Below are 26,271 nucleotides of genomic sequence, written 5' to 3'. Positions count from 1 at the left end.
ATGTTGAATAATAGTGGTGAGAGTGGACATCCTTGTCTTGTTCCTGATCTTAGGGGAAATGCTTTCAGTTTTTCACCATTGAGAATGATGTTTGCTGTGGGTTTGCCGTATATGGTCTTTATTATGTTGAAGTAGGTTCCCTCTATGCCCACTTTCTGGAGAGTTTCTATCATAACTGGGTGTTGAATTTTGTCAAAAGCTTTTTCTGCATCTATTGAGATGATCATTTGGTTTTTATTCTTCAATTTGTTAATATGGTGTATCACATTCATTGATTTGCGTATAGTGAAGAATCCTTGCATCCCTGGGATAAATCCCACTTGATCATGGTGTATGATCCTTTTAATGTGTTGTTGGATTCTATTTGCTAGTATTTTGTTGAGGATTTTTGCATCTATATTCATCAGTGATATTGGTCTGTAATTTTCTCTTTTTGTAGTATTTTTGTCTGGTTTGGGTATCAGGGTGATGGTGGCCTCATAGAATGAGTTTGGGAGTATTCCTTCCTCTGCCATTTTTTGGAAGAGTTTGAGAATGATGGGTGTTAGCTCTTCTCTAAATGTTTGGTAGAATTCACCTGTGAAGCCATCTGGTCCTGGTCTTTTGTTTGTTGGAAGATTTCAAATCACAGTTTCAATTTCATTACTTGTGATTGGTCTGTTCATATTTTCTATTTCTTCCTGGTTCAGTCTTGGAAGGTTATACCTTTCTAAGACTTTGTCCATTTCTTCCAGTTTGTCCATTTTATTGGCATACAGTTGCTTGTAGTAGTCTCCTAGGATGCTTTGTATTTCTGTGTTGTGTGTTGTAACTTCTCCTTTTTCATTTCAATTTTACTGATTTGAGTCCTCTCACTCATTTTCTAGATGAGTCTGGCTAAAGGTTTATCAATTTTGTTTATCTTCTCAAAGAACCAGCTTTTAGTTTTATTAATCTTTGCTCTTGTTTTCTTTGTTTCTATTTCATTTATTTCTGTTCTGATCTTTATGATTTCTCTCCTTCTCCTCACATTGGGTTTTGTTTGTTCTTCTTTCTCTAGTTCCTTTAGGTGTAAGGTTAGATTGTTTGAGATTGTTCTTGTTTCCTGAGTTAGGCCTGTATGGCTATAAACTTCCCTCTTAGAACTGCTTTTGCTGTATCCCATATGTTTAGGATTGTCATGTTTTCATTGTCATTTGTCTCTAGGTATTTTTTGATATCCCCTTTGACTTCTTCAGTGATCTCTTGGTTATTTCGTAATGTATTGTGTAGCCTCCATGTGTTTCTCTTTTTTTTTGGTTTTTTCCCTGTAATTCATTTCTAATCTCATACTATTGTGGTCAGAAAAGATGCTTGATATGATTTCAGTTTTCTTAAATTTACTGAGGCTTGATTTGTGACCCAAGATGTGACCTATCCTGGAGAATATTCCCTGTGCACCTGAGAAGAAAGTGTAATCTGCTGTTTTTGGATGGAATGTCCTATAAGTATCAATTAAATCTCTCTGGTCTACTGTGTCATTTAAAGCTTGTGTTTCCTTTTAAATTTTCTGTTTGGATGATCTGTCCATTGGTGTACGTGAGGTGTTAAAGTCCCCCACTATTATTGTGTTACTGTCGTTTTCATCTTTTATAGCTGGTAGCAGTTGCCTTATGTATTGTGGTGCTCCTATGTTGGGTGCATATATATTTATAATTGTTATATCTTCTTCTTGGATTGATCCCTTGCTCATTACGTAGTGTCCTTCCTTGTCTCTTGTAACATTGTTTATTTTTAAGTCTATTTTATCTGATATGAGTGTTGCTACTCCAGCTTTCTTTTGATTTCCATTTGCATGGAATATCTTTTTCCATCCCCTCACTTTCAGTCTGTATGTGTCCCTGGGTCTGAAGTGGGTCTCCTGTAGACAGCATATATATGGGTCTTGTTTTTGTATCCATTCAGTGAGCCTGTTTCTTTTGGTTGGAGCATTTAATCCATTCACGTTTAAGGTAATTATCGATATGTACGTTCCTGTGACCATTTTCTTTATTGTAATGGGTTTGTTTTTATAGGTCCTTCTCTTCTCTTGTGTTTCCCACTTAGAGAGTTCCTTTAGCATTTGTTGTAGAGCTGGCTTGGTGGTGCTGAATTCTCTTAGCTTTTGCTTGTCTGTAAAGCTTTTGATTTCTCCATTGAATCTGAATGAGATCCTTGCCGGGTAGAGTAATCTTGGTTGTAGGTTCTTCCCTTTTATCACTTTAAATATGTCATGCCACTTCCTTCTGGCTTGTAGAGTTTCTGCTGAGAAATCAGCTGTTAACCTTATGGGAGTTCCCTTGTATGTTACTTGTCATTTTTCCCTTGCTGCTTTTAATAGTTTTTCTTTGTCTTTAATTTTTGTCCATTTGATTACTATGTGTCTCGGCATGTTTTTCCTTGGGTTTACCCTGCCTGGGATTCTCTGCGCTTCCTGGACTTGGGTGGCTGTTTCCTTTCCCATGTTAGGGAAGTTTTTCACTATAATCTCTTGGAGTATTTTCTCAGGTCCTTTCTCTCTCTCTTCTCCTTCTGGGACCCCTATAATGTGAATGTTGTTGTGTTTAATGTTGTCCCAGATGCCTCTTAGGCTGTCTTCATTTCTTTTCACTCTTTTTTCTTTATTCTGTTCCTCAGCAGTGAATTCCACCATTCTGTCTTCCAGGTCACTTATCCGTTCTTCTGACTCAGTTATTCTGCTACTGATTCCTTCTAGTGTCATTTTCATTTCAGTTATTGTATTGTTCATCTCTGTTTGTTTGTTCTTTAATTCTTCTAGGTCTTTGTTAAACATTTCTTGCATCTTCTCTATCTTTGCCTCCATTCTTTTTCCGAGGTCCTGGATCATCTTCACTATCATTATTCTGAATTCTTTTTCTGGAAGGTTGCCTATCTCCACTTCATTTAGTTGTTTTTTGGGGGGGTTTATCTTGTTCCTTCATCTGATACATAGCCCTCTACCTTTTCATCTTGTCTTTCTTTCTGTGAATGTGTCACAATGAGTTTAAATATATACACTCTATCATCCCACAGAGTTCCTTCAGCTCCTAACATATACTTTTTTTTATGACTTTTAATATTGAAAAGTAATTGAGGTATAAACTGATATATCTCCAATTTTCTTTTGTAAAGTTAGGAGTACCATTTTGAAATAGGTGTCTGAGTTTCATAAGAGTAAAATGCCCCCATCTTTCTCCCTTTTTGTAAAACTCTTTTGGTTTACATTTCTCAAAATGAACAGCAACCCAGGAATTGTACATTTTAGAGGTGTTTAGAACATTGTATTTCTACTTTTATCATGTGCAGAATATGATCTTAATAATGGTCCGTCATATATTTGAGAAAAACTCTAATGCTGGAACTTTATGTGGTTTGGATTTCAGTCATTTCTGCCTTTTTCCTTTATCCACGTAATTAACATCTTTCTATTTTTATTAGTTGAGTTCAGAACAGATTCTCACCAAATTCATGGTTGAGTAACTCCTTGAATTGATGACTCAGAGTTATATCTTGTAAGAGACAGATAATTTGGTTTCATTTTAACCTATTGTTGGCTCTTATGTAAGATAGTTTTGAAGCACATGTTCTTCTTTTAGGACATTTTAACACCTCAGAAGATAAATATTATAAAGATCATTGAATTGGTCACCTGTAATCTTTATTAATATCTAATTAATAAGCTAAATGAATTATAGTACTTCAATATTGATTAAGAATGACCTGGAGTTGTTTTAAATGTAAGTCCCTAGGAAATTAATGACACTTTATTTATTTACCAAACTCATCCTAATGAAGAGTGAGAAGGAAGACAAGTAGTTCTTACAGCAGTTGGCTTTATTATAATTTCCTGCTGATAGTTGTTGACAATACATCAAATATAGTGTTGAATTTAGTTTAAATTTGGTATTCAACTGGGCAGGCTGCCTTAATAAATTTATTACACTTATGAGAACTGTAAATTCTTTGGGAAATATATTACCAAAACCCCATTAATTTGTAAATGCTTAATGTAGTCAAGATTGATTTTTAACTAATATATTTGGCTATTTAAGAACAATTTACATCAGTCAAACATCCTCAGTTAATGGTATGCTCCTTATTTTCTTTATCCACCTGACAGATGAGATTTTAGGCCATAAGATTGTATTAAATTGGCAAGAATTCAAAGAAATTAGAAGCTGCTTGGATTTCTGTTTGTATGTGAAAAAAAGATAATAAAAATGTGCTAGTAAAATGTGTAAAAGATCAAGGAAATAATGACTTTCCCATTAACCCAGGTTGGTGTGGTGCCCTGTCTGGGCCTCTGGTCATCCACTAGTTGAGAAGGTCAACTTTCTTGATTTATAGGAAGATGGCCTCATTAAAGCCAACCTGACCTGTATTATTGCCAAAGGCAGCTGGTATCTTTAGTCTTCAAATTGGTTATTAGTTAAAGGTTGAGCCCAGCAGCAGAATTTGACTTGGCTGCTATAATCCTTCCAAGGTTCTGCTTAGATCCCTTTCTTAAAATATCCCATGGTTATTAATTTCAGCACACCAAGGAAAAAATGTTGAATCAATAATGACTTTCATTTAGCTGTTTTGTTATTAATGTTGATTCAGATGAACACATTAATACTTGTCCTAATTATTTTATGACTAGATTGGAACATTCTTTATGTGCATTTGGAGCCTGGGCCAGCTCTTAGTGCATTTTAACTATTGAGTTTCTAACAGAAACTGGAAATTCTTTGGAAACAAATTAGAATACTTATATATTTATTAGTAAAAATATCAGTGTCTAATTTCTGATTATCACTGGTGACAGTGCAGCTGAAATATGCTGGTTCTGTAGCAGTCTTGATAGCTTCTCACCCAAGTCAGTGTTACCACATTAACACTGTTATATGATTGGATCTTAAGGGCACATATAAAAACTACATAGCCCCAGGAGCCATTGTGGTATCATGTAGAGAGCACTGGACCTCAGTTATTAGCTGTGCTTCCTCTACTTACTACTTGTGTGATCTCAACCGCTTATGTATCTCACTAAACCTGGGGCCTCAGTTTCCTCCTTTGTAAAGTGAAACTAGATGTACCTACAGGGTTATTATAATTATTAAATGAGGACTTACAGAGGGACACTTAAAATCCCAGATATTATGCTGCATAGTCTAAGGTCATTCAATAAACTTTGAAGGGTCCAAAGGGCTGCTATACAGTGGATGTTGACTACCCTTTTTGTGTTTGGTAGATTAAGCAAGATAAAACGATTAAAAACTACCAAACAAGTAAAGGATTTAGATTAACAATAGTGAAGAAATTCCAGATTTAGTTATTAAGTGATGGATTTGGGTTGTTAAAAGCTGTAGAGTTTACTTCTGTGGAAGTGCTTTTTAATAACACATCTGTTTGGACATAGACTTACAGACATAGAAAACAAACTTATGGTTACCAGAGGGGGTAACAGGGGGTATGGGGGGAAGAGATAAATTAGGAGTTTGGGATTAACATGTACACACTACTATATATAAAATAGATAAATAACAAGGACCTACTGTTTAGCACAGGGAACTATATTCAGTATCTTCTAATAACCTATAATGGAAAAGAATCTGAAAGAGAGTATATATATGTATATATTTATAACTGAATCACTTTGCTGTACACTTGAGACTAACACAACACTGTAAATTAACTATACTTCACTTTTTAAAAAAATGGTTAAAAAAATCTGTTTAGATTCTTTTTGGAATGACTGAATGACTTTACAGATAGTTGTGTAAGAAACGCAGAAGAACTCACAATTAAGAGGATAATAATTAAAGCAAGTCAATTTATCCAGAGCTGCACCATTCTAATTTGGTAGCCAGTAGCTACATGTGGCTATTGAGCACTTGAAATACAACTGCTTCCAACTGAGATGTGCTATAAGTATAAAACACACTGGATCTCAAAGACTTAGTACAAAAAGAGAATGTAACATATTTCATTAATACTTTTTAATGTGACTATATGTTGAAATAATAATACTTTGGATATATTGGATTGCATAAAATATGTTAAAATAAATTTCACCTGTTTCTTTTTACTTTTTAATGTGGCTGCTGAAAACATTTTAATTGTATATGTGGTTTGCATTATATTTCTGTTGGATGATGCTGAACTAAATCCTTATTGAATGATTCTGTGAAAGCTGACTCTTAAATTTAACCTTTAAATCTCAGATATTAAGGATGAGATTGTTGCTCCAATGCTAAGAATGTCAGAAAGCATTCCTTTCCTTAGTCACATTTGTAAATACCCAACTTATTTTTGACCCCATGGTCAAATTAGCTTGCTACAGAGTCGTGGCACTCTGAAAGTGGCATCTGACTTTTAAAAGGTAGCATGAAAAATTCTCCTATTCCAAGAACAACTAATAGTAAAATGAATAATAAATACTTTTCAGGAAAATTCTTTTTAAAACAGACCGTCTGAAACGGCTTTCCTAACTCTCCCTCATTTGAGGGGCAGACTGGAAAGGTAGACCCTGGAGGACATAGTTGTTCTACTGTTGTTGGACAGCTCGAACTTCTTAGGAAACTGGTAGGAGTAGTAGTTCTCATGCCATATAGTGGGCTGATTCAATTGAAGTGTGTTTCTCAAATTTTGATCAGAAGATCTAATATTACTTTCCATATTACTAGTGCCCCTTTTAAAAGAAAATAAATTGATGAAATATAGGCACATAGTTAAATATAGGGGCACTAAACATAGAAGTAGATTATTTTTTAAATCTTTAAAAACTTCCCTGCAAAATTACAAAATGAAAAAGTACAAGGAAGAGTGGAGGAGTTACCACTCTTCCTTGTCACTATAGATAAAGTAGAACTTCAAAACAGCCATGGTAACTGTGGGTCAGGTGACTCAAAGGAATGTTCTGAGCTAGTATCTATAAGCAGCCAGATAATCACAATTTCAAATCATATTATTATATTATCACCTACTTTCGAATTCCTTCCTGGTCTGCTTCATGAGCTGATTTGTAGGAAAATACTATTTTTAGTTTGCTATATCAGCAAGGAGTTAATAGCAGTTAATACATACATCTTTAATTCACATTCACACCTAAAACAAACATTTTGAGCTTAACATTCTTGGAATCTATAGTTTGAATGCATATATGGTGCATTCATGTTTTGTAAACTGTGATTTTCTATTTGGGCTGTTTAATACACCCATATAATTTATACTTGAATTATGGAAAATGGTGCCGCAGCTATCCTAGATGTAGGCCATCTTTTGCATCATTGCCCTTATAAATTCAAATACATTTTTATGTTGTTAGTTTTGTGCTATTCAGTCAGTGTTCGGATTTTAGTCCCTGAAATGTCAGATCTGGTGATATTTAAATTGTTTTAATCTTTGGACGCAGGATCCCCAGCAATCCTTCCTTCATTTTGAGGATGGGTAAAGTGATAAGAGACTAGACCAGGAGCATGTTCAGTTATATACCAAGCAGACATGTGCGTGTCAAAGAGAGGGGTCTTTAGAGCGTCCGTTTCTACTTATGATTTTTCAGTATAACAAATGTGGCACATGACAAATGGTGAATATGGGGATTGAAACACTGTAGTTACATGAAAGGGGCAAAATTTGAAATAAACTGAAAACAGGAGAAAAGACCAGTGTTCGTTGTGGCAAACACTAAATCTCTCTTTACTTCTTGACTCCAGTGTCAGAGCACTGAATTAAAATCAGACATTTAGCAGAATAGGAAGAAATGGAAAGAGAGAAACTAAGGTGAAAACAGAAGATATGAAAAGGGTGACTTCCAGTAAAACGAGAAGCTGGAGATAAACATTAAAATGAGTACTAAAACTCCTAAGCTTTTCATAGAATCAGAAGGCAGAACAATCTTAAAGGGAGAGAAAAAACTGCAGGCATCTGATTTATGTCGTCTGGCTTTTCAGCCTGGTCCTCCAGCGCACTTGTCAAAAGCCTTCCCCATAGTTATGACTTCCCAGTGCAAAAGCCACACCTATTCACACCTCTCGTCCCCTGGAGGTGGAGACCATGTTTCATGTATCTCTCATTTCTTCCTTCACAATGAACACTGAAGCACCTTAACCCCCTCAGCCCCACAGTGCTGCACTCCACACAGTCCTTTCACATCCATTCTCTCATTTGAATCTTGCTGCTGCCCTCTGAAGTTGTAGACTGTGTAGGTCGTGCATGACCTATCACGTCCCCCATTTCATTTGCCATAAGGAAGGCATTTTGTAGAGGTTAGCAGTCAGCCGGCAAGTAGTAGTGACAGGGGCTGGACTGGCACCAAGTTTTCCGACTCCAGATCCTATGGGATTTTCATCACTGCCATTTACAAACACACAGTGTTCTCTTTAAAACAACTGCAAAAACAAACAAATCAAACCTTCTTTGACCCTGCTATTCCTTTCTTATTACCGGGATCATGTCTAAACACACCATGGCATTGTGGAAGGACTGACTTTGGAGTTAGACAGGCCAAGGCTCAAAACCTACCCCTTGTAATAGCTATGTGATCTTGAACAAGTTTCAAAGTCTCAGTTTCCTCATCTGTAAAATACCTACCTCACAGGCTTGTTGGGACATTAAAAGACAATGACCAGGGATTCCCTGGTGGCGCAGTGGTTGAGAGTCCGGCTGCCGATGCAGGGGACACGGGTTCGTGCCCCGGTCTGGAAAGATCCCACATGCCGCGGAGTGGCTGGACCCGTGAGCCATGGCCGCTGAGCCTGCGCATCCGGAGCCTGTGCTCCGCAACGGGAGAGGCCACAGCAGTGAGAGGCCCGCATACTGCAAAAAAAAAAAAAAAAAAAAAGACAATGACCATATTAAGTACTTAGACCAGTGAGAGATAGGATAAATCTAAATTTATTATATAATTGTCTGCATCCTGACTTTGAACCTGACCTCTCCACAGAATTTGATCTTAGAACATTTATGGTCTTTTCTGGTTGAATCTTACAGCCTTTTCTCAGCCTTCTCCAACTACCTATGCCTTAATTCCCCTTATTTCCTTGACTTTCTTAATATTGTATTATTGATTCTTCCTTTTCTGGTGGCTTCTCTTTTGTCATATTTACTGACTTCTTTTCCTCACCTATACCTTGTGTAAATTTTCTAAGGTTCCTTCTGCAGCCATTGCTCTTGTTGACAAGACTAACTTGAATTAGCAAATCAGAGAGGAGATAATGTTATCTCTTCTGCTTTGTGCAGTATATCCTTAACCTTCGTTCTTTACCTGTCTCCCTTCTATTTCCAAATATAAAAAATGTCACATTGGATTTTATTCATTGGCAAGCAGGTAAAACTCCAGCACTGTTAACACAGGAAGGCTTTAATTATCTCGTTCCATGTAGACATGGCAAGTGATACTTATGCCTAAACTATTTTTGTGTGATGATGATGATGATAATGATGATGAGCATGACAATGAGGATATTAACACTTTTATTTTCCAAATAGTATTGTGTAACTTACACAGTAGTCTTACCTACATTATCTGAATTTGTTCTTGAAAATAACACTGTGGGTAGTGTCCTGAATTATCCAACACATTTTATAGATGATGTAAAAAAAATTCCGACTTTGACGTTGGGAGTAGTGCCTTTTCTGTTTAACCATACTATTTTTTTGCCCCCTATTCCATGTAACTTCCCTGATGTGTGTCTATAAATGCTAGATTTTAGGCTAAAGAATAAACATCATATTCTTAGACAATTTAGGGAAAACTAAGAAAAAGAAGTAAAATTCAAGACAGCAAATTGAGTTACTTATTAGCTGATCAAGAAAGAGTTATAGGGCTTCCCTGGTGGCACAGTGGTTGAGAGTCTGCCTGCCGATGCAGGGGACGTGGGTTTGTGCCGCGGTCCGGGAGGATCCCACATGCCGCGGAGCGGCTGGGCCCGTGAGCCATGGCCGCTGAGCCTGCGCGTCCGGAGCCTGTGCTGCGCAACGGGAGAGGCCACAACAGTGAGAGGGCCGCGTACCGCAAAAAAAAAAAAAAAAAAGAAAGAAAAAAAAAGAAAGAGTTATAAATTTTGAAACCTGTTTACAAGAGTTTGAGGAAAGTATTTGTGCTATTTAGATTTCTTATTAATAAGAGCTGACTCTAATGTATATAGATTTAAGCTGGCAAGAAATATGAGCAAGTTATATTGTCAAAGATTTTAAAGGGCAAAAAGTTAAGCTTAGTTTGAATGGGGGATTTCATCTCTATAGTTAGAGGAGTCTTCATGTTACCATAGATCACATCCATTCATTCATCATTCACTCTGATTGTCTTTTGATCCTGCCTAACAAAATGTTATGTGTTTGTTTTGCAGATCTAAAGCGGGAAGCCAGTATCTGTCATATGCTGAAACATCCCCACATTGTAGAGTTATTGGAGACATATAGCTCAGATGGAATGCTTTACATGGTTTTTGAATTGTGAGTGTACATTCTCTTTTCCGAAGGGGCTGAAGTGGTTTTTTTTTTTGTTTGTTTTAGGGTTAAAGTTTTAAGCAATGTTGATCTTAGATAATGCTGATGCTTTTCTCTTAAAATTTAAAAATACTTGTGAACTCATCTGTTTAGAAAGACCTAAAGTAATAAGAATAAAAGGAATATCTCATCGTAAGGTTCACAATGGCTAAGGAAGCAAAAGTTGGGCATATTCAGTTACCCTCACAGTTTTAGCCTACTTCAGAGAAGAAGAAATAGAGTTCAGAGGAATAGGAGGTCCCAAAATATAAAGTTCTGAGTACAAGAGTCTTAGTGAAAAGGATCGGTATGGGAGTAGAGGCCTCCATGTAGCCAGCCTCTCTAGCAACTAAAAGCAAGTAATAACAGACATAACTTCCTCTTGATATAATCACCATATTGGCATATGAAGGAAATTCTGTAGACAACCATATATCTTGATTTTAGTAAGCCACTCGACATGTTTCTCACAAAATTTTTGTCAATAAGATGGAGGAATGTGAGCTAAGGATAGTATAATTGGGTAGTTTCATAGCTGGTTGGATGATTGTGTCCAAAGAGGTTGTATAAAGCCTTATGGGATGGCATACTATTCTGTTCAAAATTGTAATCGGTGACTTTGATTAGGGTCTCTCACAAGGTGGTAATCAAGGCGTTGGCCAGGGCTGAAGTCATTTTAAGGCTCTGCTGGGGATGGATCTGCTTCCAAGCTCACTCACATGGTTGTTGGAAGCACACTCTCAGACTGAGGGCCTTAGTTCCTCATGTGCTGTTGGCCCAAGACCTCCCTAGGTTCCTTGTCACTGGGCTTCTCTGTAGAGCAGTTCCATGGTAGCTGGCTTCATCAGGGCCAGCAAGCAAGAGCACAAGAGTAGGAACAAGACAGACGGCAGTCTTGTAACCTAATCTCTGAAATCACACACCATCACTTCTGCCATATTCTATTAGTTAGAAATAAGTCACTAGATCCAGTCCACACACAAGGGGAAGGGATTACACAAGGATGTGAAGACCTGGAGGTGGTGATTACTGGGAGCCTTGTTAGAAGCTGCCTCCTACAGAGGGCTAGCTTAATACATTGAATATCTGACCAAATTTTAAAATATTTTACAAGTTTGTAGCAAAGGAGCTAAAACAAGGTGAAATTTAAGACCAGTTAATGTAAACTCATTCATTCACATATATAAGTGCAAGATCACTATGAACTTAATTGTAACTGCTTATATGAAAAAGATGTAAGCAATTTAGTTAGTTGTTGCAACAGCTTTAAAAGCCTTGAATGGAACCTGCAGATACCTTAATTAGAAGTGTATAGTATTCAGAACCAAGCCATAGGCCCAGTGTGCTGTGTATTGCTCATTCTCCCTGGAGTGTTCCTGGTAAGCAGGACACTGGCATGCTTCCAGAAGGGGATAGCCAGAGTGGGAAAGAGCCTAGAAATTCTGTCATAGAGTCACAGCCTTCAAAATCTTTGTCAGCAATCCTGCTAAAAGATGTTTGAAAACTGTGTACCTCCACACATATCTTTCAGTTGATATATACAAACTTTTATTATAAGGATGTAAGTTTTAGTGTTTTGTATATTTTTTAAAATATTTTTTCTTCAAAAATCTCGAGCTGTACCTTTATCTCATTCAATTTATGGAAAATGTCTGCTATGTGACCTAAATTGCAAAGCTAGTCATCATTGTCAAACTAGTCAGCCAAATCAGACTTGCTTTCTGTCAGAAAAAAATCTGACTTCATTTTTCAAATAAAATTAAAGTGTTAATAGACATCACTGTGACAGTCATCTTACTATTGATTTATAATTCTAAACTAGATAAGGTTTTGCCGTGAATATATTGTCTGCATGAAGTAAGGTGGCTCTTCCCTTCCTTTCCAAAGCTGTTTTGCTCTCACAGATGGCTCCCTCCCTCGGTAGCTTTGCATTCCCCCATTGTCTTTTTGAAATTAGGCAGGCTTTTCAGGATGGGTGAGCGGTTTGTCTTTTGAGATGGGTTCCTTTGAGTGGAGATACAGAAGAGAACTCAGCAGACCACAGACTTGTTTTCAGACAGACCAAATTATGGCAAATATAGATATGGCTTAAATGCCTTAAAAATATCCTAATACATGTATCCCCTGGAAGGGCTTTGAGTACTCCCAGAGATACCCAAGTCCCACTTTGAAGACCACTTGTCATGGAAGACTGTTGAAAAGATGGGGAGACTTTAGTTACCCAAGAATCTATTGATTTTCTTTTACCTCTATAAGAGTCCCCAGATGAGAAGCCCATGGCAGGTCATGATGGATGTCTTTAGTTCTTTGAAATATCGTCAAATGTAAGAGGATTATGTATTTATTCAGTGTAGGGTGAGGAGCTGTAACTATAATCAACAGGTGGCAGGTATGAATGAAGTGGCTGTCCATGAATGTAGCGGCTGTCTTACAGAGTCTGCCGTTCCTCACTAGAAATGCTCAAGCTAAAGCTGGATCCATCCAAAGGTCCTGAAGAAAAGGTTTTAATTTTGGACTAGAGAGAGCCTCTAACGTCCCTTCCAATTTTAAGATAGTATAATTATTTTCATTTTATTCTTTATTCAAGAAATCTGTTTCTGTCCTTTTTTTTTTTTTTTTTTTGCGGTACACGGGCCTCTCACTGTTGTGGCCTCTCCTGTTGCGGAGCACAGGCTCCGGACGCGCAGGCTCAGCGGCCATGGCTCATGGGCCCAGCCGCTCCGTGGCATGTGGGATCTTCCCGTACCGGGGCACGAACCCGTGTCCCCTGCATCGGCAGGCAGACTCTCAACCACTGCACCACCAGGGAAGCCCTGTCCATATTTTTATTCACTGAGAAAACTAAAAACCAGATTTTGCCATATACTATGAAGTAATGAGCACAGAAAGCCAAATTTTAAAATTTACCTAAATTTCACATTTGCTGTCTGTTTCAAAGGGGTCTAAGTGACAGTATAGTAGAGAGAAGATGGTCCTTGGTGTCATAAAACTTGGATTAGTGTCCCACCTCTGTCACTTTTACTAATTATGTGACTTTGGCCATAATCTCTTAACTTTAAAATCTTCATAAGATGAAAACTAGATGAGATAACTGTGTGAATTCACCTTATAAAGTGGTGACTTGTGCTACAGTGATAAGGTATTGTTTCCAGTGGATTTAACAGCTTAGTTTTAGTTTCTTAATGTTGAATTATATGGGATTTTTTTATATAGCTAATTTTGTATGATTCAGTTGTGTTTGGAATAATTCATTGATGGCTATATATTGAGAATAAGACCTCATTAAAGTTGCGTATTTACCGGCCCCCTAATCTCACTGTTAACCCAAATCAGTAGAACATGGCTTCCTAGTTTTTAACCTTTTATTTTGGAAATTTTCAAATAAAAGAAAATAGTATAATGAACTTCAGTGTACCTATCACTGAGCTTCAGTAGTTATCAATACTTTGCCATTCTTGTTCTATCTATCCTTTACTGTTGTCTTTTTTTCTTGGCAATTTCTAAAGCAATATCATTTCACCTATAAATACTCCAGTTTGTATTTATAAGGACTTGTGTGTGTGTGTGTGTGTGTGTGTATAAAATACTGTTGTCGTATCTAGCAAAATCAACAATAACTCCTTAGTATCATGTCATAGTCAGTTAATGTTGCTTTCCCTGATTGAACATGAATTTTTAAAGGACCCATTTCTCAATTTAGAATTGTTATATTAGCTCTAGGAATCTGGAAGTAGATTATAAATTCACAGTTAAAATCGCTATTTCTCAAAAGGGCTAGAAACAATATAGAAATATAAAATTGTTCTTTTGTATTATCCTTTTTTGTAAATTTACCTTGACAGTTGTCCTTGCCCTGTTTTTTGCATTCCCTTTGATTTCCTCAGTTTAAAACAAATGAACAAACCCAAACCATACATTACTGTAAGATTTAAAGTCCTGTAGATCAAAGAGCAAAGCAGTAAGTTTGTGCATGTCTCCACCTACTGGCTAGGTAAGAGATTGCTTACATAGCTGCAATGTAGACAAGGCTCCACCAGAATTTTTCTGGCAATAGATCTAATGACCCCTGGTATTCAGGGTCTCATTGCTCAGGTTATGGGTTATCTGGATCCTTTCCACAGTTTTCTGACATGACACCAATACAGAGTAGACAGGAAATGGAAAGCAAATGAGATAAGGTCAGTTGACTTTGCTGTTTGTTGGCTGCTTGGAAATAGCTCTGATAATTTTGATGGAGAAAAGGCTAGACCAAACAATATATTTGGGTTATCAGTGAGTTTCTTATTATGGTATCCATATCTTTCTTTGCCACAGACTATCTATAACCAACTCTCCCTTTTCTTCCCTAAACTGAAGTCATGAAATTATATGGCTCAATGTTGTTGCGTATCATGTTAGCAAATCCTTAGAACTAGTTGATATAAATGATTTATAAGTTTAAAGCATACTGAAATACAGAGACAGAACCAAAATTTTAGCACTGGATGAGATTAGAGCAGTAGATTTCAAAAGTTAGCATTGGAAAATCCTGAGTAGAGCTCGTTAAACCAGCATGTACCCAGGCCCCAACCCCTAGAGATTCAGTTTCAACAAATGTGGGTCCAGAAGTGAGAGGTCAAGAGATGATTGACCTTTAAAGTAGGGGTAATACTATTTCGAGACTATGTTGTCATTTTTCCCAACACACTCAGTAGTTTGTTACGAATCTGCATGTGTTTATACTATATCTATCGCTTTGGGATTATACTTAAATTAGGACTTGTCTGTAGCGGTTTGCTGTTATTTTTAAAAATAAACATTTAAAACGTAGGTTCAATTTTAAAGACAGGGCTGTGTCATGTCACACACACACACACACACACACACACACCCTGCACCCCACCAAAAATTAAATGTTTATTTCTAAGTCACACATCAAAGCTTATGTTTAGTAATGTCTGATACTTGAAGTTAAGCTGCAAATCCTAAATTGGCTGGCCAAGAAATTTTAATTACCTTATTATAGAATGATTACATATACCACAGGGAGACCGTACAGTAATTAAATATGGTCTTAAAACATTTCTGACATGAAAACAATAGTTTGTATCTTTTAAAATAATATTAACAGTTTGTATTTTTGAAGCTCACAAAGGAGATAGACTGAAAGCTCTTTATTTATTTAAATTTTATTTTTAAAATTTTATTTTTAGTCTGGTGTTTATGCTCAGGGAAGGGAATGTTTGTGGAATTCATTTATACTGATAGAGTAGAACTGATTACTACTTACCAGCAAATTTGCCACTTAAGAGAAAATATATTTGTTTCATATCAAGCAAGAAAAATCTGGACTATAGCATTTTAATTTATATGAACATTTGTACATATTTTTATAGCTAATTTTATCTATTTTGATTTTTTGTTTTTATGGGTAATGATAGAAATTGCTATTCATTCATTCAGCACATATTTATTGAATGCCTACTTAAGTGCTGGGTAATAGGAAATGGTTGGGAAATACTGCTTGGTCCTAGTAAACATTAGAAACTTGATATGGTAATTCAGTAAGCTAAGATACAAGAAAGGACCTAGCTGAGTGACTGTGTAGGCCTTTGATAAATGCTAGTTGAAAGAAAACAACTTCTGTGTCATTAACTTTTTAAAATTAAACATTTCTTTTGACTTAGGTTTACCACTATACTAAATGTTTAGTTGCATTTTAGTTTTAAGAACTATGTGTCAGGGATACCCAAGACCATTCCCAGGTCTGATGATTCGTTACGAGGACTCACAGGACTCAGCATATAGGCATATTCACAGCTATGATTTATTAATAGCTAAAGGGTATAAAGCAAAATCAGCAAAAGGAGAAAGTGCATGAATTGAAGTCCAGGGGTAACAAGGCACAAGCTTCCAAGGGTCTTCTGCCAGCAAACATTTGTGACTACACATGTGAGATGTTGTCTATCAGGGAAGCTCATTAGAGACTCAGAGTGCAGGGTTTTTGTCGGGGGCTTGTCATGTAAGCACCCTCTGCCTGGTGCATACCAAATTCCAGACTCCCAGAAAGAAAGCGGGTGTTCAGGATAAATCATATTGTTTGCACAAGCAGTTTAGACACAGTGAGCCACTCTTTTCAGTTAGGAGGGGAGGAACCCCTCCAAGTTCCCAGATGCCAATCAAGAGCCAACCTTGTAGGCAGGCCTTGCAAGCCTTTTGAGAGATAATAGTTAGGCCTGGTTAAATACTTAAATAGTTAACTCTTTTCTGCACAAACTAAAGTAGAGATCAGCAGGAGAAGGGTTTGAGTTAATAAACTCCTGGATCTGCAAATAAAATATACTTACCTATAAAGATAATTGCAGAGTTTGGGGTTTTAAAAAAACTTTTAACTGTAATTACTGTATCATTTTGATATCTATTGGGAAAAAAATGTAGGTGTCCCAATTTTTGTATAAAACAAATCCTAGATTGAGATGTTACAGTGTAGAATAGATATTAAGCTTTGAATAGTTTAGGAAGCAAACTGCATCCTGACTCCTACTATCTTAGAAATGTATTTGAAGTTGTCAGTCTCGTAATTTTTTTATATATGAAAGCTCATCTTCAACCACTAAAATAATTTTGAATAAACTTATGTACATATAAAATAGGAAGAAAAGTCAGTTAACTTTCTGTTATTTAAAAGAAGTAGTTCATTTAAAATGAAAATTATAAGTTATTTTTAGAGTAATATACATTCTTTGTACAAATTTAGAAATTATGGAAAATTATAATGACAAAAATAATACCATTTGCAAAAGGTAATCACAGCGAGCATTTCAGAACATTTCCTTCTATGTATAGTCATGATCACAGTTGCACTAAATAGAGATCATTTTATATATGCAATTTTGTATCCTGATTCGTTTAGCTTAATAATTTTAAGCATTTTATTATACCATTAAATACTTTTTAGATACAACATTTTAATGGCTGCATTAAGATGTCTGAACTATATGCATGTGCCATATTTAATATTTTCCCTAAAGTTGGACATTTACACTGTTTTCTGTTTTCTGTATTAGAAATAATGTTATGATTAATAATATTCTTGTACATAGTTACTTGTGCTCACCCCCTGATTGCCTATTTTCTCAAGATAAGTTTTTAGGAGTAGAATTACTGGATATTAGAATTAGTGTATGAATGCATACAAACATCTACATCACACATAGATTTAACCTTTTTTAATAGAATGTATTACATTTAGAAAAATGCATACACAGAACTATACAAACATAAAGAATTATTGTAAACAGCCACGTACAACCCAAGTCAAGAAATTTTAAAACTGCCAGCACCTCAACAGCCCTCGAATTCCCCTTTCTGATCATAACCCCCTGCCTCTCTCAGAATTAACTTTACTCTAGACTTCACTTCCATGTTTTTATATCTATACCATCTAAATAGGTATCCCTGAATAGTGTAATTCAGTGTTTATATCTTTTTAATCTTTACTTACATGCAGTCATAGAGTATACACGTTTTTTGGTCTGTGAGAATATCCAGGTTAGTTTGATCTCCTTCACTTTGTTGCTATATAGTGTTAGTGAACAAACATTCACAAGTTATTTATTCATGTAAATGTTAATATGTATTTGGGTTGTTTCCAGATTTGGCCATTTGAACATTACTGTTGTAAACAGTCTTGTACCTGTATCCTGGTGCACCTAAGTAAACGTTCATATAGGGTGTAGACCTAGGAGTGGAATTAATAGGTTTCAGAGTATGTACAGCTTCAGTTTTCCTAGATAATACCAAGCTATTTTCTAAAGTAGATGTATAAACTGACCCTTTACCAACGGTATATGCCTCTCTAAGGTGATCCAAGTCCTAGTTTTCCTGTCACTGCCCCTGTTTAAAATATTGTTGTTTGTCCTTATTCACAGTGCCTTCCTTTAATTCTCATGATTAATTACTACCTATGCTACACACCCTTGCTAACACTTGGCATTGTTGGAATTTTTGCCAGTTGGTGTGTAGTAGAATCTCCTTGTAGTTTTTCCCGATTATTCTTCCCTAATTGCCATTTAGTGACCTATCTCTTCATTCTTGTAATGGTATATTTTGATTAACAGAAGTTTGTGATTTTAATATAGTCTAATTTATCATTTTTTAATTTTATGGCCAGTGTTTTTGTATCTTGTTTAAGAAATACTTACTCCCCTGAGATTATGAAGATATTCTCCTATGTTTTATTATCCATCTGGAATTGATTTGGGGTATACTGTGAGGTAGCAGTCTAGTTTCATTTCTTCCCATATGGATATTCGATAGTCTCAGCACAATTACTGAAAACACTGCTCTGCAGTACCACTTTTGCCGTAAATCAGGCATCTGTATAGGTGTGATTGTTCTGGGCTCTATTCTGGTCCCTTGGCCTATTTGCCCGGCATTGTGCTGTTGTCTTATTTACTATGGCTTTACAGTAAGTCCTGGTAACTGATAGAGCAGGGCCTTCCACTTTGTTCTTCTTCAGACATGTCTTGAGAGCTGTACTTGTCTTTGCATTTTCCATATACATTTTAGAATCAAGTTGTCAATTTATACACACACACACATACACTTAAAAAACTGTTGGGATTTTGCCTTGAATTATTAAATCTTTATAAGCAACTTGAGAATAATTGACAGACTTATTATTGAGTCTTCCACTTTAGGAACATGGTGTCTGTCTTCCCATTTATTTAGGTCTTTGATGTCTTTCAATAAAGTTTTATACTTTTCTCCATAAAAGTTGTGTACATTTTTTGTTAGATTCTTAGGTATTTGCTTTTAAAAGTAGATCAGTCTGGGGCTTCCCTGGCCGTCCAGTGATTAAGACTCCACGCTTCCAATGCAGGGGGCACGGGTTTGATCCCTGGTCGGGAAACTTAAGATCCCATATGCTGCATGGCACAGCCAAAAAAAAAAGGTAGCTCAGTCTCTCTCTTTCTCTCTTTCCCTCCTTCCTTGTATTGACATATACTCCTATTCATCAAGCTTCATCAATTCCAATAATTTTTCTGTAGAACTGTTTGGATTTTCTGCATACCTGATCATATCATCTGTGTATGAAGAGGATTTTGTTTATTCCTTTCTAATTCTTTTACATTTTATTTCTTTCTCTAGACTTTACTGCAGTGGATAAAATATCCAGAGTAATGGTGATAGCAAATCTTTGTTTATTTCTGATCTTAGAGTTTGCTAAGCATAAATGGATGGTGAATTTTATCAAATGCTTTTTTTCTGTGTATATTGAAATGATCATATGATTTTCTTCTTTACTCTGTTAATGCAATGAATTTCATTGATTCTTTGGTTAACCACACTTGGTCATGACGTATAATCCTTATAATCCTTTTTATATATTGCTAGATTTGGTTTGCTTATATTTTGTTTAGACTTTTTACATCCATATTTGTGGGAAGATTACACTATAATTTTCTTGTACTATCTATATCACGTTTTTATGCCTAGATTATGCTAGACTCATAAAATGAATTGAGGAGTATTCTCTGTTTGTTGTTTTTCTTATGTGATTGGTAGAACTCACTTATAAACCCATCCAGGCCAGACTTCCTTATAAGAAGGGTTTTCATTTCCGATTCAGTTTCTTAAATATTTATAGGAATATTCAGGTTTTCCAGTTATTACTCTGTCACTTTTGGTGAATTGTATTTTTCTAGGAATGAGTGCATTTTATCTAAACTTTAAACAATTTTGTCATAAAGGGGTTCATACTATCTCTACAGGATCTTCTTCATTCTTGATACTAGCAATTTATGCCTTTTTTTTTCTGTCTCAGCCTTGCCAGATATTTACCAGTTTTATCAGTCTTTTAAACAGTGACTTTTAGCTTTGTAAATCCTTTTTATTGTGTATTTATTTTCTATTTCAGTAATTTCTGTTTGTTGTTATTTCCATCCTTCTACTTTGGGTTTAATTTTCTAGGATTTATTTCCTTTTTAAATTTCAATTGTCTTGTATCCTTGGGTTTTAGATGCGTCTCTTGTTAAAGGCATACAGTTGTTTTTTTATTCTAGACTCTCAATCTTTGTCTTTTAATTGAAGCATTTATTCCATTTACATTTAATTTTAGTATATTTTGATTGACATTGTGGTCTTATGTGCTTTCTGTTTATACCACCTATTACATGTTTCTTCACCTTCCCTGATTTATTTGGATCAGTTGAATATTTTTTAATCATTTCATTTTTGTTCTATTAATTTGGAAGTTTTAGCACCCTTTGCTGAGTGTGTACCCCAGAAATTACAGTATGCCTCCCTAATTCATCAAATCCTAATATTGATACCATTACTGTCTTCCTGAACAGTACAAGCACTGTAGAACACATTAATTCCATATAATGCAACCTTGACTTATAGGCTGTTGTTTTCATGTATTTAAATTATATTTGTGTGTATAAATGCATGTTACATGTATTTACATCACTCCAAGTTATTATTTTTATTCATTTAGATTTACCTACACACATCCTTCCTCTGTTATTTATTCTTTCAGCATCTCTAAGGTTTTATCTGGATTCATTTTCCTTGTGTCAGTCTGCTGGGTGTGAACTCCATTTGTTTCAGAATTTCCTTAGATTCCCTTTAGTGTTGAGGGATATTCACTGAGTAGAGAATTCTAGGCTGGCATTTTCTTTACATTAGATATCATTCTACTGTCTTCTGGCTTCCATTGATATTAACAATTCAGCTAGCAGTCTGTCACTTTTCTCTGAGGGTAGTCTATCTTTATTTTTCAGGTTATTGAAAAAATGTTTTGTTCATCTTTTGTTTTCTGTAGTTTTCTCTGTGATGTGGGGTGTGTATGTGTGTGTGTGTTTTAATCCTGCCTTAGGTTTTTAGGTCTCTTGAATCAGTGTATTGATATTATTTTTGGTTAGGGAATATTCTCAGCCATTATCTCTTCAGATATTGCCGCTGCCTTTTTCTTTCTCTCATCACCTTTGTGACCCAATTAAGTATAGATATAGGCATACCTTATGGTATTCTCTATATTTTCTACCTTCTTTTCTGAATTTTGTGTTTTTCCTTTTTAAAATCTATATTTTTTCTCTTTTTTTGCAAAAAAAATTCAAGTTCAGCTTTTATGTTCTGGGACACAGTAAACTTCATTATTTAATAATCTATGTTGGATAATCTCAGTATATGAAATCCCTGTTTGTCTTTATTGTCTGTCATTTTTGCTGGTTCTTGGTCAAAATATCTTACCCTTTTATGTACTGATTCATTTTGACCGTGTGCTAGAAATTATTTTGACAATTATTGGCGTTGAACGATGCTTTCTTCCTCTAGAGAGAACTCTAATTTGCTTTTACTAGGCACCTTTAAGCAGTAGCAGTCTGGGACTATCTTAATCAAAGTTCAAGGCTTAGATTTTCAGGGCCATTCAGAGAGAAAGCCAGATTGCAAGTATGTGAAGGGGCTGATCACTTCCGGTTCACCGCTAGCCCTTTAGGGTCCTAGGTCAACATTGGAGAGTAGTTTATGATATTACCCTGAATTCTGACTTTTTTCCCCTTAGAGATCTGCTGTATAAGCAAATGTCCCCAGGACAAGAAGGACTCTGATCCTTGGCTTTACCTCTCTGAGTTCCCATTCTTTAGCCAATATTCCTGACAATTTGGTTAGTACGTTGATGCTTTAAGGAAGTTTTTTTATCCAACCTTTCTGTTGTCTTCACTGAGACACATCACCTATCAGAAATCTAGCCAATAGAGTTAAAACTCCTTTTACATAGTGTCATGTTATTCTTCATAAAGATTGTACCAATTTATATTCAAACCAGTGGTAGATGAGAGCATTCATGTTTACGTTTTGATAGGTCAGAATGACATTTTGGTTTAATTTGCATTTATTTTGTTGCTAGTGTGGTCAAATATTTTAAATGTATGTTTACCCATTTCTTTTTCATCTGTTCACTTTCTTCAGTTTTTTGTCATTTTGTAAGAATTCTTTATTTACTAAGGATATTTACCTTTTTCATGTATTTGCAAATATTTTGCTGAAATTTGCCTTTTTAATTTTGTTTACATTATTGGACTTTTTTGTATATTGACTTTTTTAAATATGCAGAAGTTTAAAATTCTGTCAGAGAAAGAAGTTACAACTAAGCAAGAATGAAGGCTAGAATGAACCCTGTGGTGCTGGATTAGAGTTGGAGGTGGTGGAATGACAACATACTTAGTTTAATATGTGTACACGCACACATATGTATCGATATGTGTTTGCATGTATATATACATATGTACTTATATATACATATGTACATACAGGTAGATAGATACAGAAATAAATATAGATACATGTGAATGGGTTAGTACACATACATACGTTTCTGCCACTGAGAGGGCCTTAGAAGCAACTACACTGCAGTAGTAATGAGCAAGCCCACACCCACATATTCATTTATAAATACATTCTCTAATAGAAGGAACTGAGGCTCTTTAGAGAAATTATTATTCTAGGACTGGGGCAGAGAAAATACAAGTAAGCCTGGAGCATTTTACAGTGCCTGGAAGTTAGGAAGTGGTCAAAAAACAAAAAGATGGGGACATGTGAAAAGGTCACAGGAACCAACCTGAAAGAGCTCCCAGTGACCAAAACTGGAACAATTTGGGCAACAAAATAAATAGCATAGTACTAGACTATAACCCAAGGTATAAATTAAGTATATATGAGCCCATACCAATATAAAGAAATTATTGAACAAATAAATAAATGGGAAAGAAGAGACAAACCTTCCTTACAGAAGAATTCCAAATAATATATGTAGATAATCCCCTCCCACCTTAAGGGTAGACTGGACTTAGTGACCCCGCTTTTGAAGAACAGAGCGTAGAAAGGGGAACATAGTAAGTTTACAGTGCAGAAACCTGGCTAACCCCTCTTAACCAAAGAATCAAGTTAACATCACTGATGATAAGTCATGTGGATATCACGTGCCCCCTGAGGTGGTGTTCTGAGAAGGGCACTTCACCTCTGTGGTAGCCTTCCCCCAAAACCCACAACCGTCATCTAAAAATGAAAAAAACTTCAGAACAAAGAAAGTACATTAGTCAACAAACCGTGAAGTCCAAATACAATCTGGAGTTGAGTTAATAGTAATGTACCAGTATTACTCTCTTAGTTTTGACATGTTTACTGTAGTTGCCTAAGATGTTAACATTAGGGGAAGTTGAGTGAGGGGTATACAGGAACTCTCTGTACCATCTTTGCAATTTTTATGTAAATCTAAAGTTATTAGAAACTAAAAAGCTTTCTTCGATCATAATTAAACAAGCAAACAAACATGAAACTATGAGTTTACACCATTATTTCCAGTTTAAAGTAACAATTACGGATTTTTATTTAGTGAAACATGTATTAGATAATAAGGAATTGTTAAAGTCTTTAGTGTATGACTTTATAATTTTAGTTATTTTACAAAAAGTTTCTACATTTTGGAGGTAAGTACTGAAATATTTATGCATAAAGCCTGGGATTTGCTTCAGAATCAGGTGAGGGGTGAGCAGTGGGTACTGGGTTGAAGTATAGGTAAAATAGGATTAGCCCATGAGTTGTTAATTGTTGGAGCAGGGTAATAGATATATGAGCCTTCATTACTCTACACTTTCTACTTTTGAAATTTTCCATAATATAAAGTTTTTCAAAAGCAAGAAAGAAATTATACAGTTTTTACTTAGTTTTTTTAATTTTTAAATTATTTTTTAAATTGAGGTATAGTTGATATAAAATAATATGTATGTTACAGGTATACAGTATAGCGATTCAGAACTTTTAAAGGTTGTACTCCATTTCTAATTATTATAAAACATTGCCTGTATTCCCTGTGTTGTATGATATATCCTTGTAGCTTATTTATTTTATAACATAATAGTTTGTACCTCTTAATCCCCTACCCCTTGCCCCCACCCCTCCCCACTGGTAACCACAAGTTTGTTTCTCTGTTTATATCTGTGAGTCTGTTTCTTTTTTGTTATATTCACTCCTTTGCTTTATTTTTTAGATTCCACATATAAGTCACATCATGTCTTTCTCTGACTTATTTCACTTAACATAATACCATAATATTTAGCATAATTTAGTAAAATTTTACTTAATTTTTAAAATTTTATATTTGTACATCTTTTCACTGAAAATCGGGGTTTCTTGCCACATTAACATACTTGTTTCCTCCTACTAGTTTAAATATATAATAAAAGTAAGACTACTGAATACAGATTAGGATTTCTTAGCCCTTCTTTTCATCCTTGAGTGTATCCCAGTAGGGATGCACAATCAAAACACTGGATTTTAAAGTCACTTAAATAACTGTTCTCTTTGTGGTTATGCCACAAGCTTGACATAGAGTTAGGTTTAGAGATCCTTGTATTGAATAGATGTTGCCCAGTTTCTCCCAGCATTAACATTTTGCAAAACTAGTATGATATCACAACCAGGGTATTGCACTGATATACTCTCCTGATCTTACTCAGATATCTGCATCAATTTAATTTTAGGGATTGCCTCTTATTTCTTCTTGACTTAATTTTGTTTTTAGATTATGAAAAACATATACCTGATTGGAAAGTCAAACTTATGAATAGGGTTCATTCAGAAAGGTCTGGCTTGCATCCCTGTCCCCATTCACTTCCCACCTTAGAGGAAATTATTTTGTAAAATTAATTTTAATTTTATTTTTCACTATTTCTGTTTGAAAATATAAGAAAATATGTATATATTTATGTTTTTATACCACCTCCTTCTTACACAGTCTTATATACTCTCTTCTAAACTTTGATAATTTTTAATTTAACAATATGAAAATACCAGCTATCTCTCCATAGCAATGTGTAGACATCTCCTTCATTGCTATTTATATCTGCTTAGTACTCCATTATGGATATAGAATTGTTTATTAAGCCAGTTCCCTATTGATGGACATTTGGATCATTTCCAGTCTTCTTCTTTTACATTAATAACCTTATGCATACATCATTTCATACTGTTGTTAATGCCAGATTCCTTCCATAAATGTTGTACCACTTTGCATTCCTACCAGCATTGTATGAGAATTGTAGACTTTAAATTGTAATCTAAAGAACTGAACTAATCTCTCAGTCATATTAATTAGTAAATATCTCATTTCATTCTAAAACCGACCTTACATGTATAAATCTAGACAGAGTTGTAGATAAATTCTGTTTTATTTTTATGGCCTTAGTCCATATCTGTGGACTTGACCAGAATGCTGTTAAGTAGAGTGGATTTCATATCATTGTGAGGTTACTGGCCCCAAGAGAATTTTTTGGCACTTCTTGGTTCCATCCTTCACTAAACTCCCTTATTCCTCAATCAATATCCAGTGCTCATGCTATGCGTGAGCTCAGTTCTGAGATATGCTCCCTATATGCTCTCTTGGTATCTCTTTGCTCCCATTTGGTATCCCTGTCTGGTAGCTCATTTCCTTAGTGAGAGAGAGAGAGAGAGAAATATTAGAGGACTCAAAGTAGAGATAAGGTCATTTGTCCCTTTACTGGTTGTTGTCTTGAGTCAATAGCAGTGTCTTTGAATATTAGTATGGGGGTATGAAAAATATATTCTGTCTTTTTGCCAGACTCTAGAAAGTATTGTTTGTCTTAAAGATACTCTTCATAATTCTCATGCACACCATAGAGGGCTCAAGAGGTTCACAAGGAATAGGGGCAAAATCTTGATGAGCTTTTTAAGACATGGCAAGGATTTTGGATTTTATCTTAAAGATGCGGATGCCATCATAAGCAAAAATTATATGAT

At 35.4% G+C, this 26,271-nt stretch overlaps 1 protein-coding gene across 5 annotated transcripts in view; it reads left to right on the top strand.

Moving 5' to 3' along the window:
* CASK (calcium/calmodulin dependent serine protein kinase) overlaps positions 1-26,271 on the top strand; it is a 385,576-nt gene that overhangs the window by 144,173 nt on the left and 215,132 nt on the right. For all 5 annotated transcript variants that reach the window (XM_082681940.1, XM_082681938.1, XM_082681939.1 and 2 more), the window contains exon 3: positions 10,329-10,434. In XM_082681940.1, the coding sequence (XP_082538066.1) occupies positions 10,329-10,434 (106 nt within the window). The remainder of the gene's footprint in view (positions 1-10,328; positions 10,435-26,271) is intronic.

The sequence above is a fragment of the Grampus griseus genome (assembly GCF_964374135.1).
Source record: "Grampus griseus genome assembly, chromosome: X".
Classification (NCBI taxonomy): domain Eukaryota; kingdom Metazoa; phylum Chordata; class Mammalia; order Artiodactyla; family Delphinidae; genus Grampus; species Grampus griseus.
Note: the sequence above shows the minus strand (reverse complement) of the source record. Positions and strands in the feature narration are given on the sequence as shown.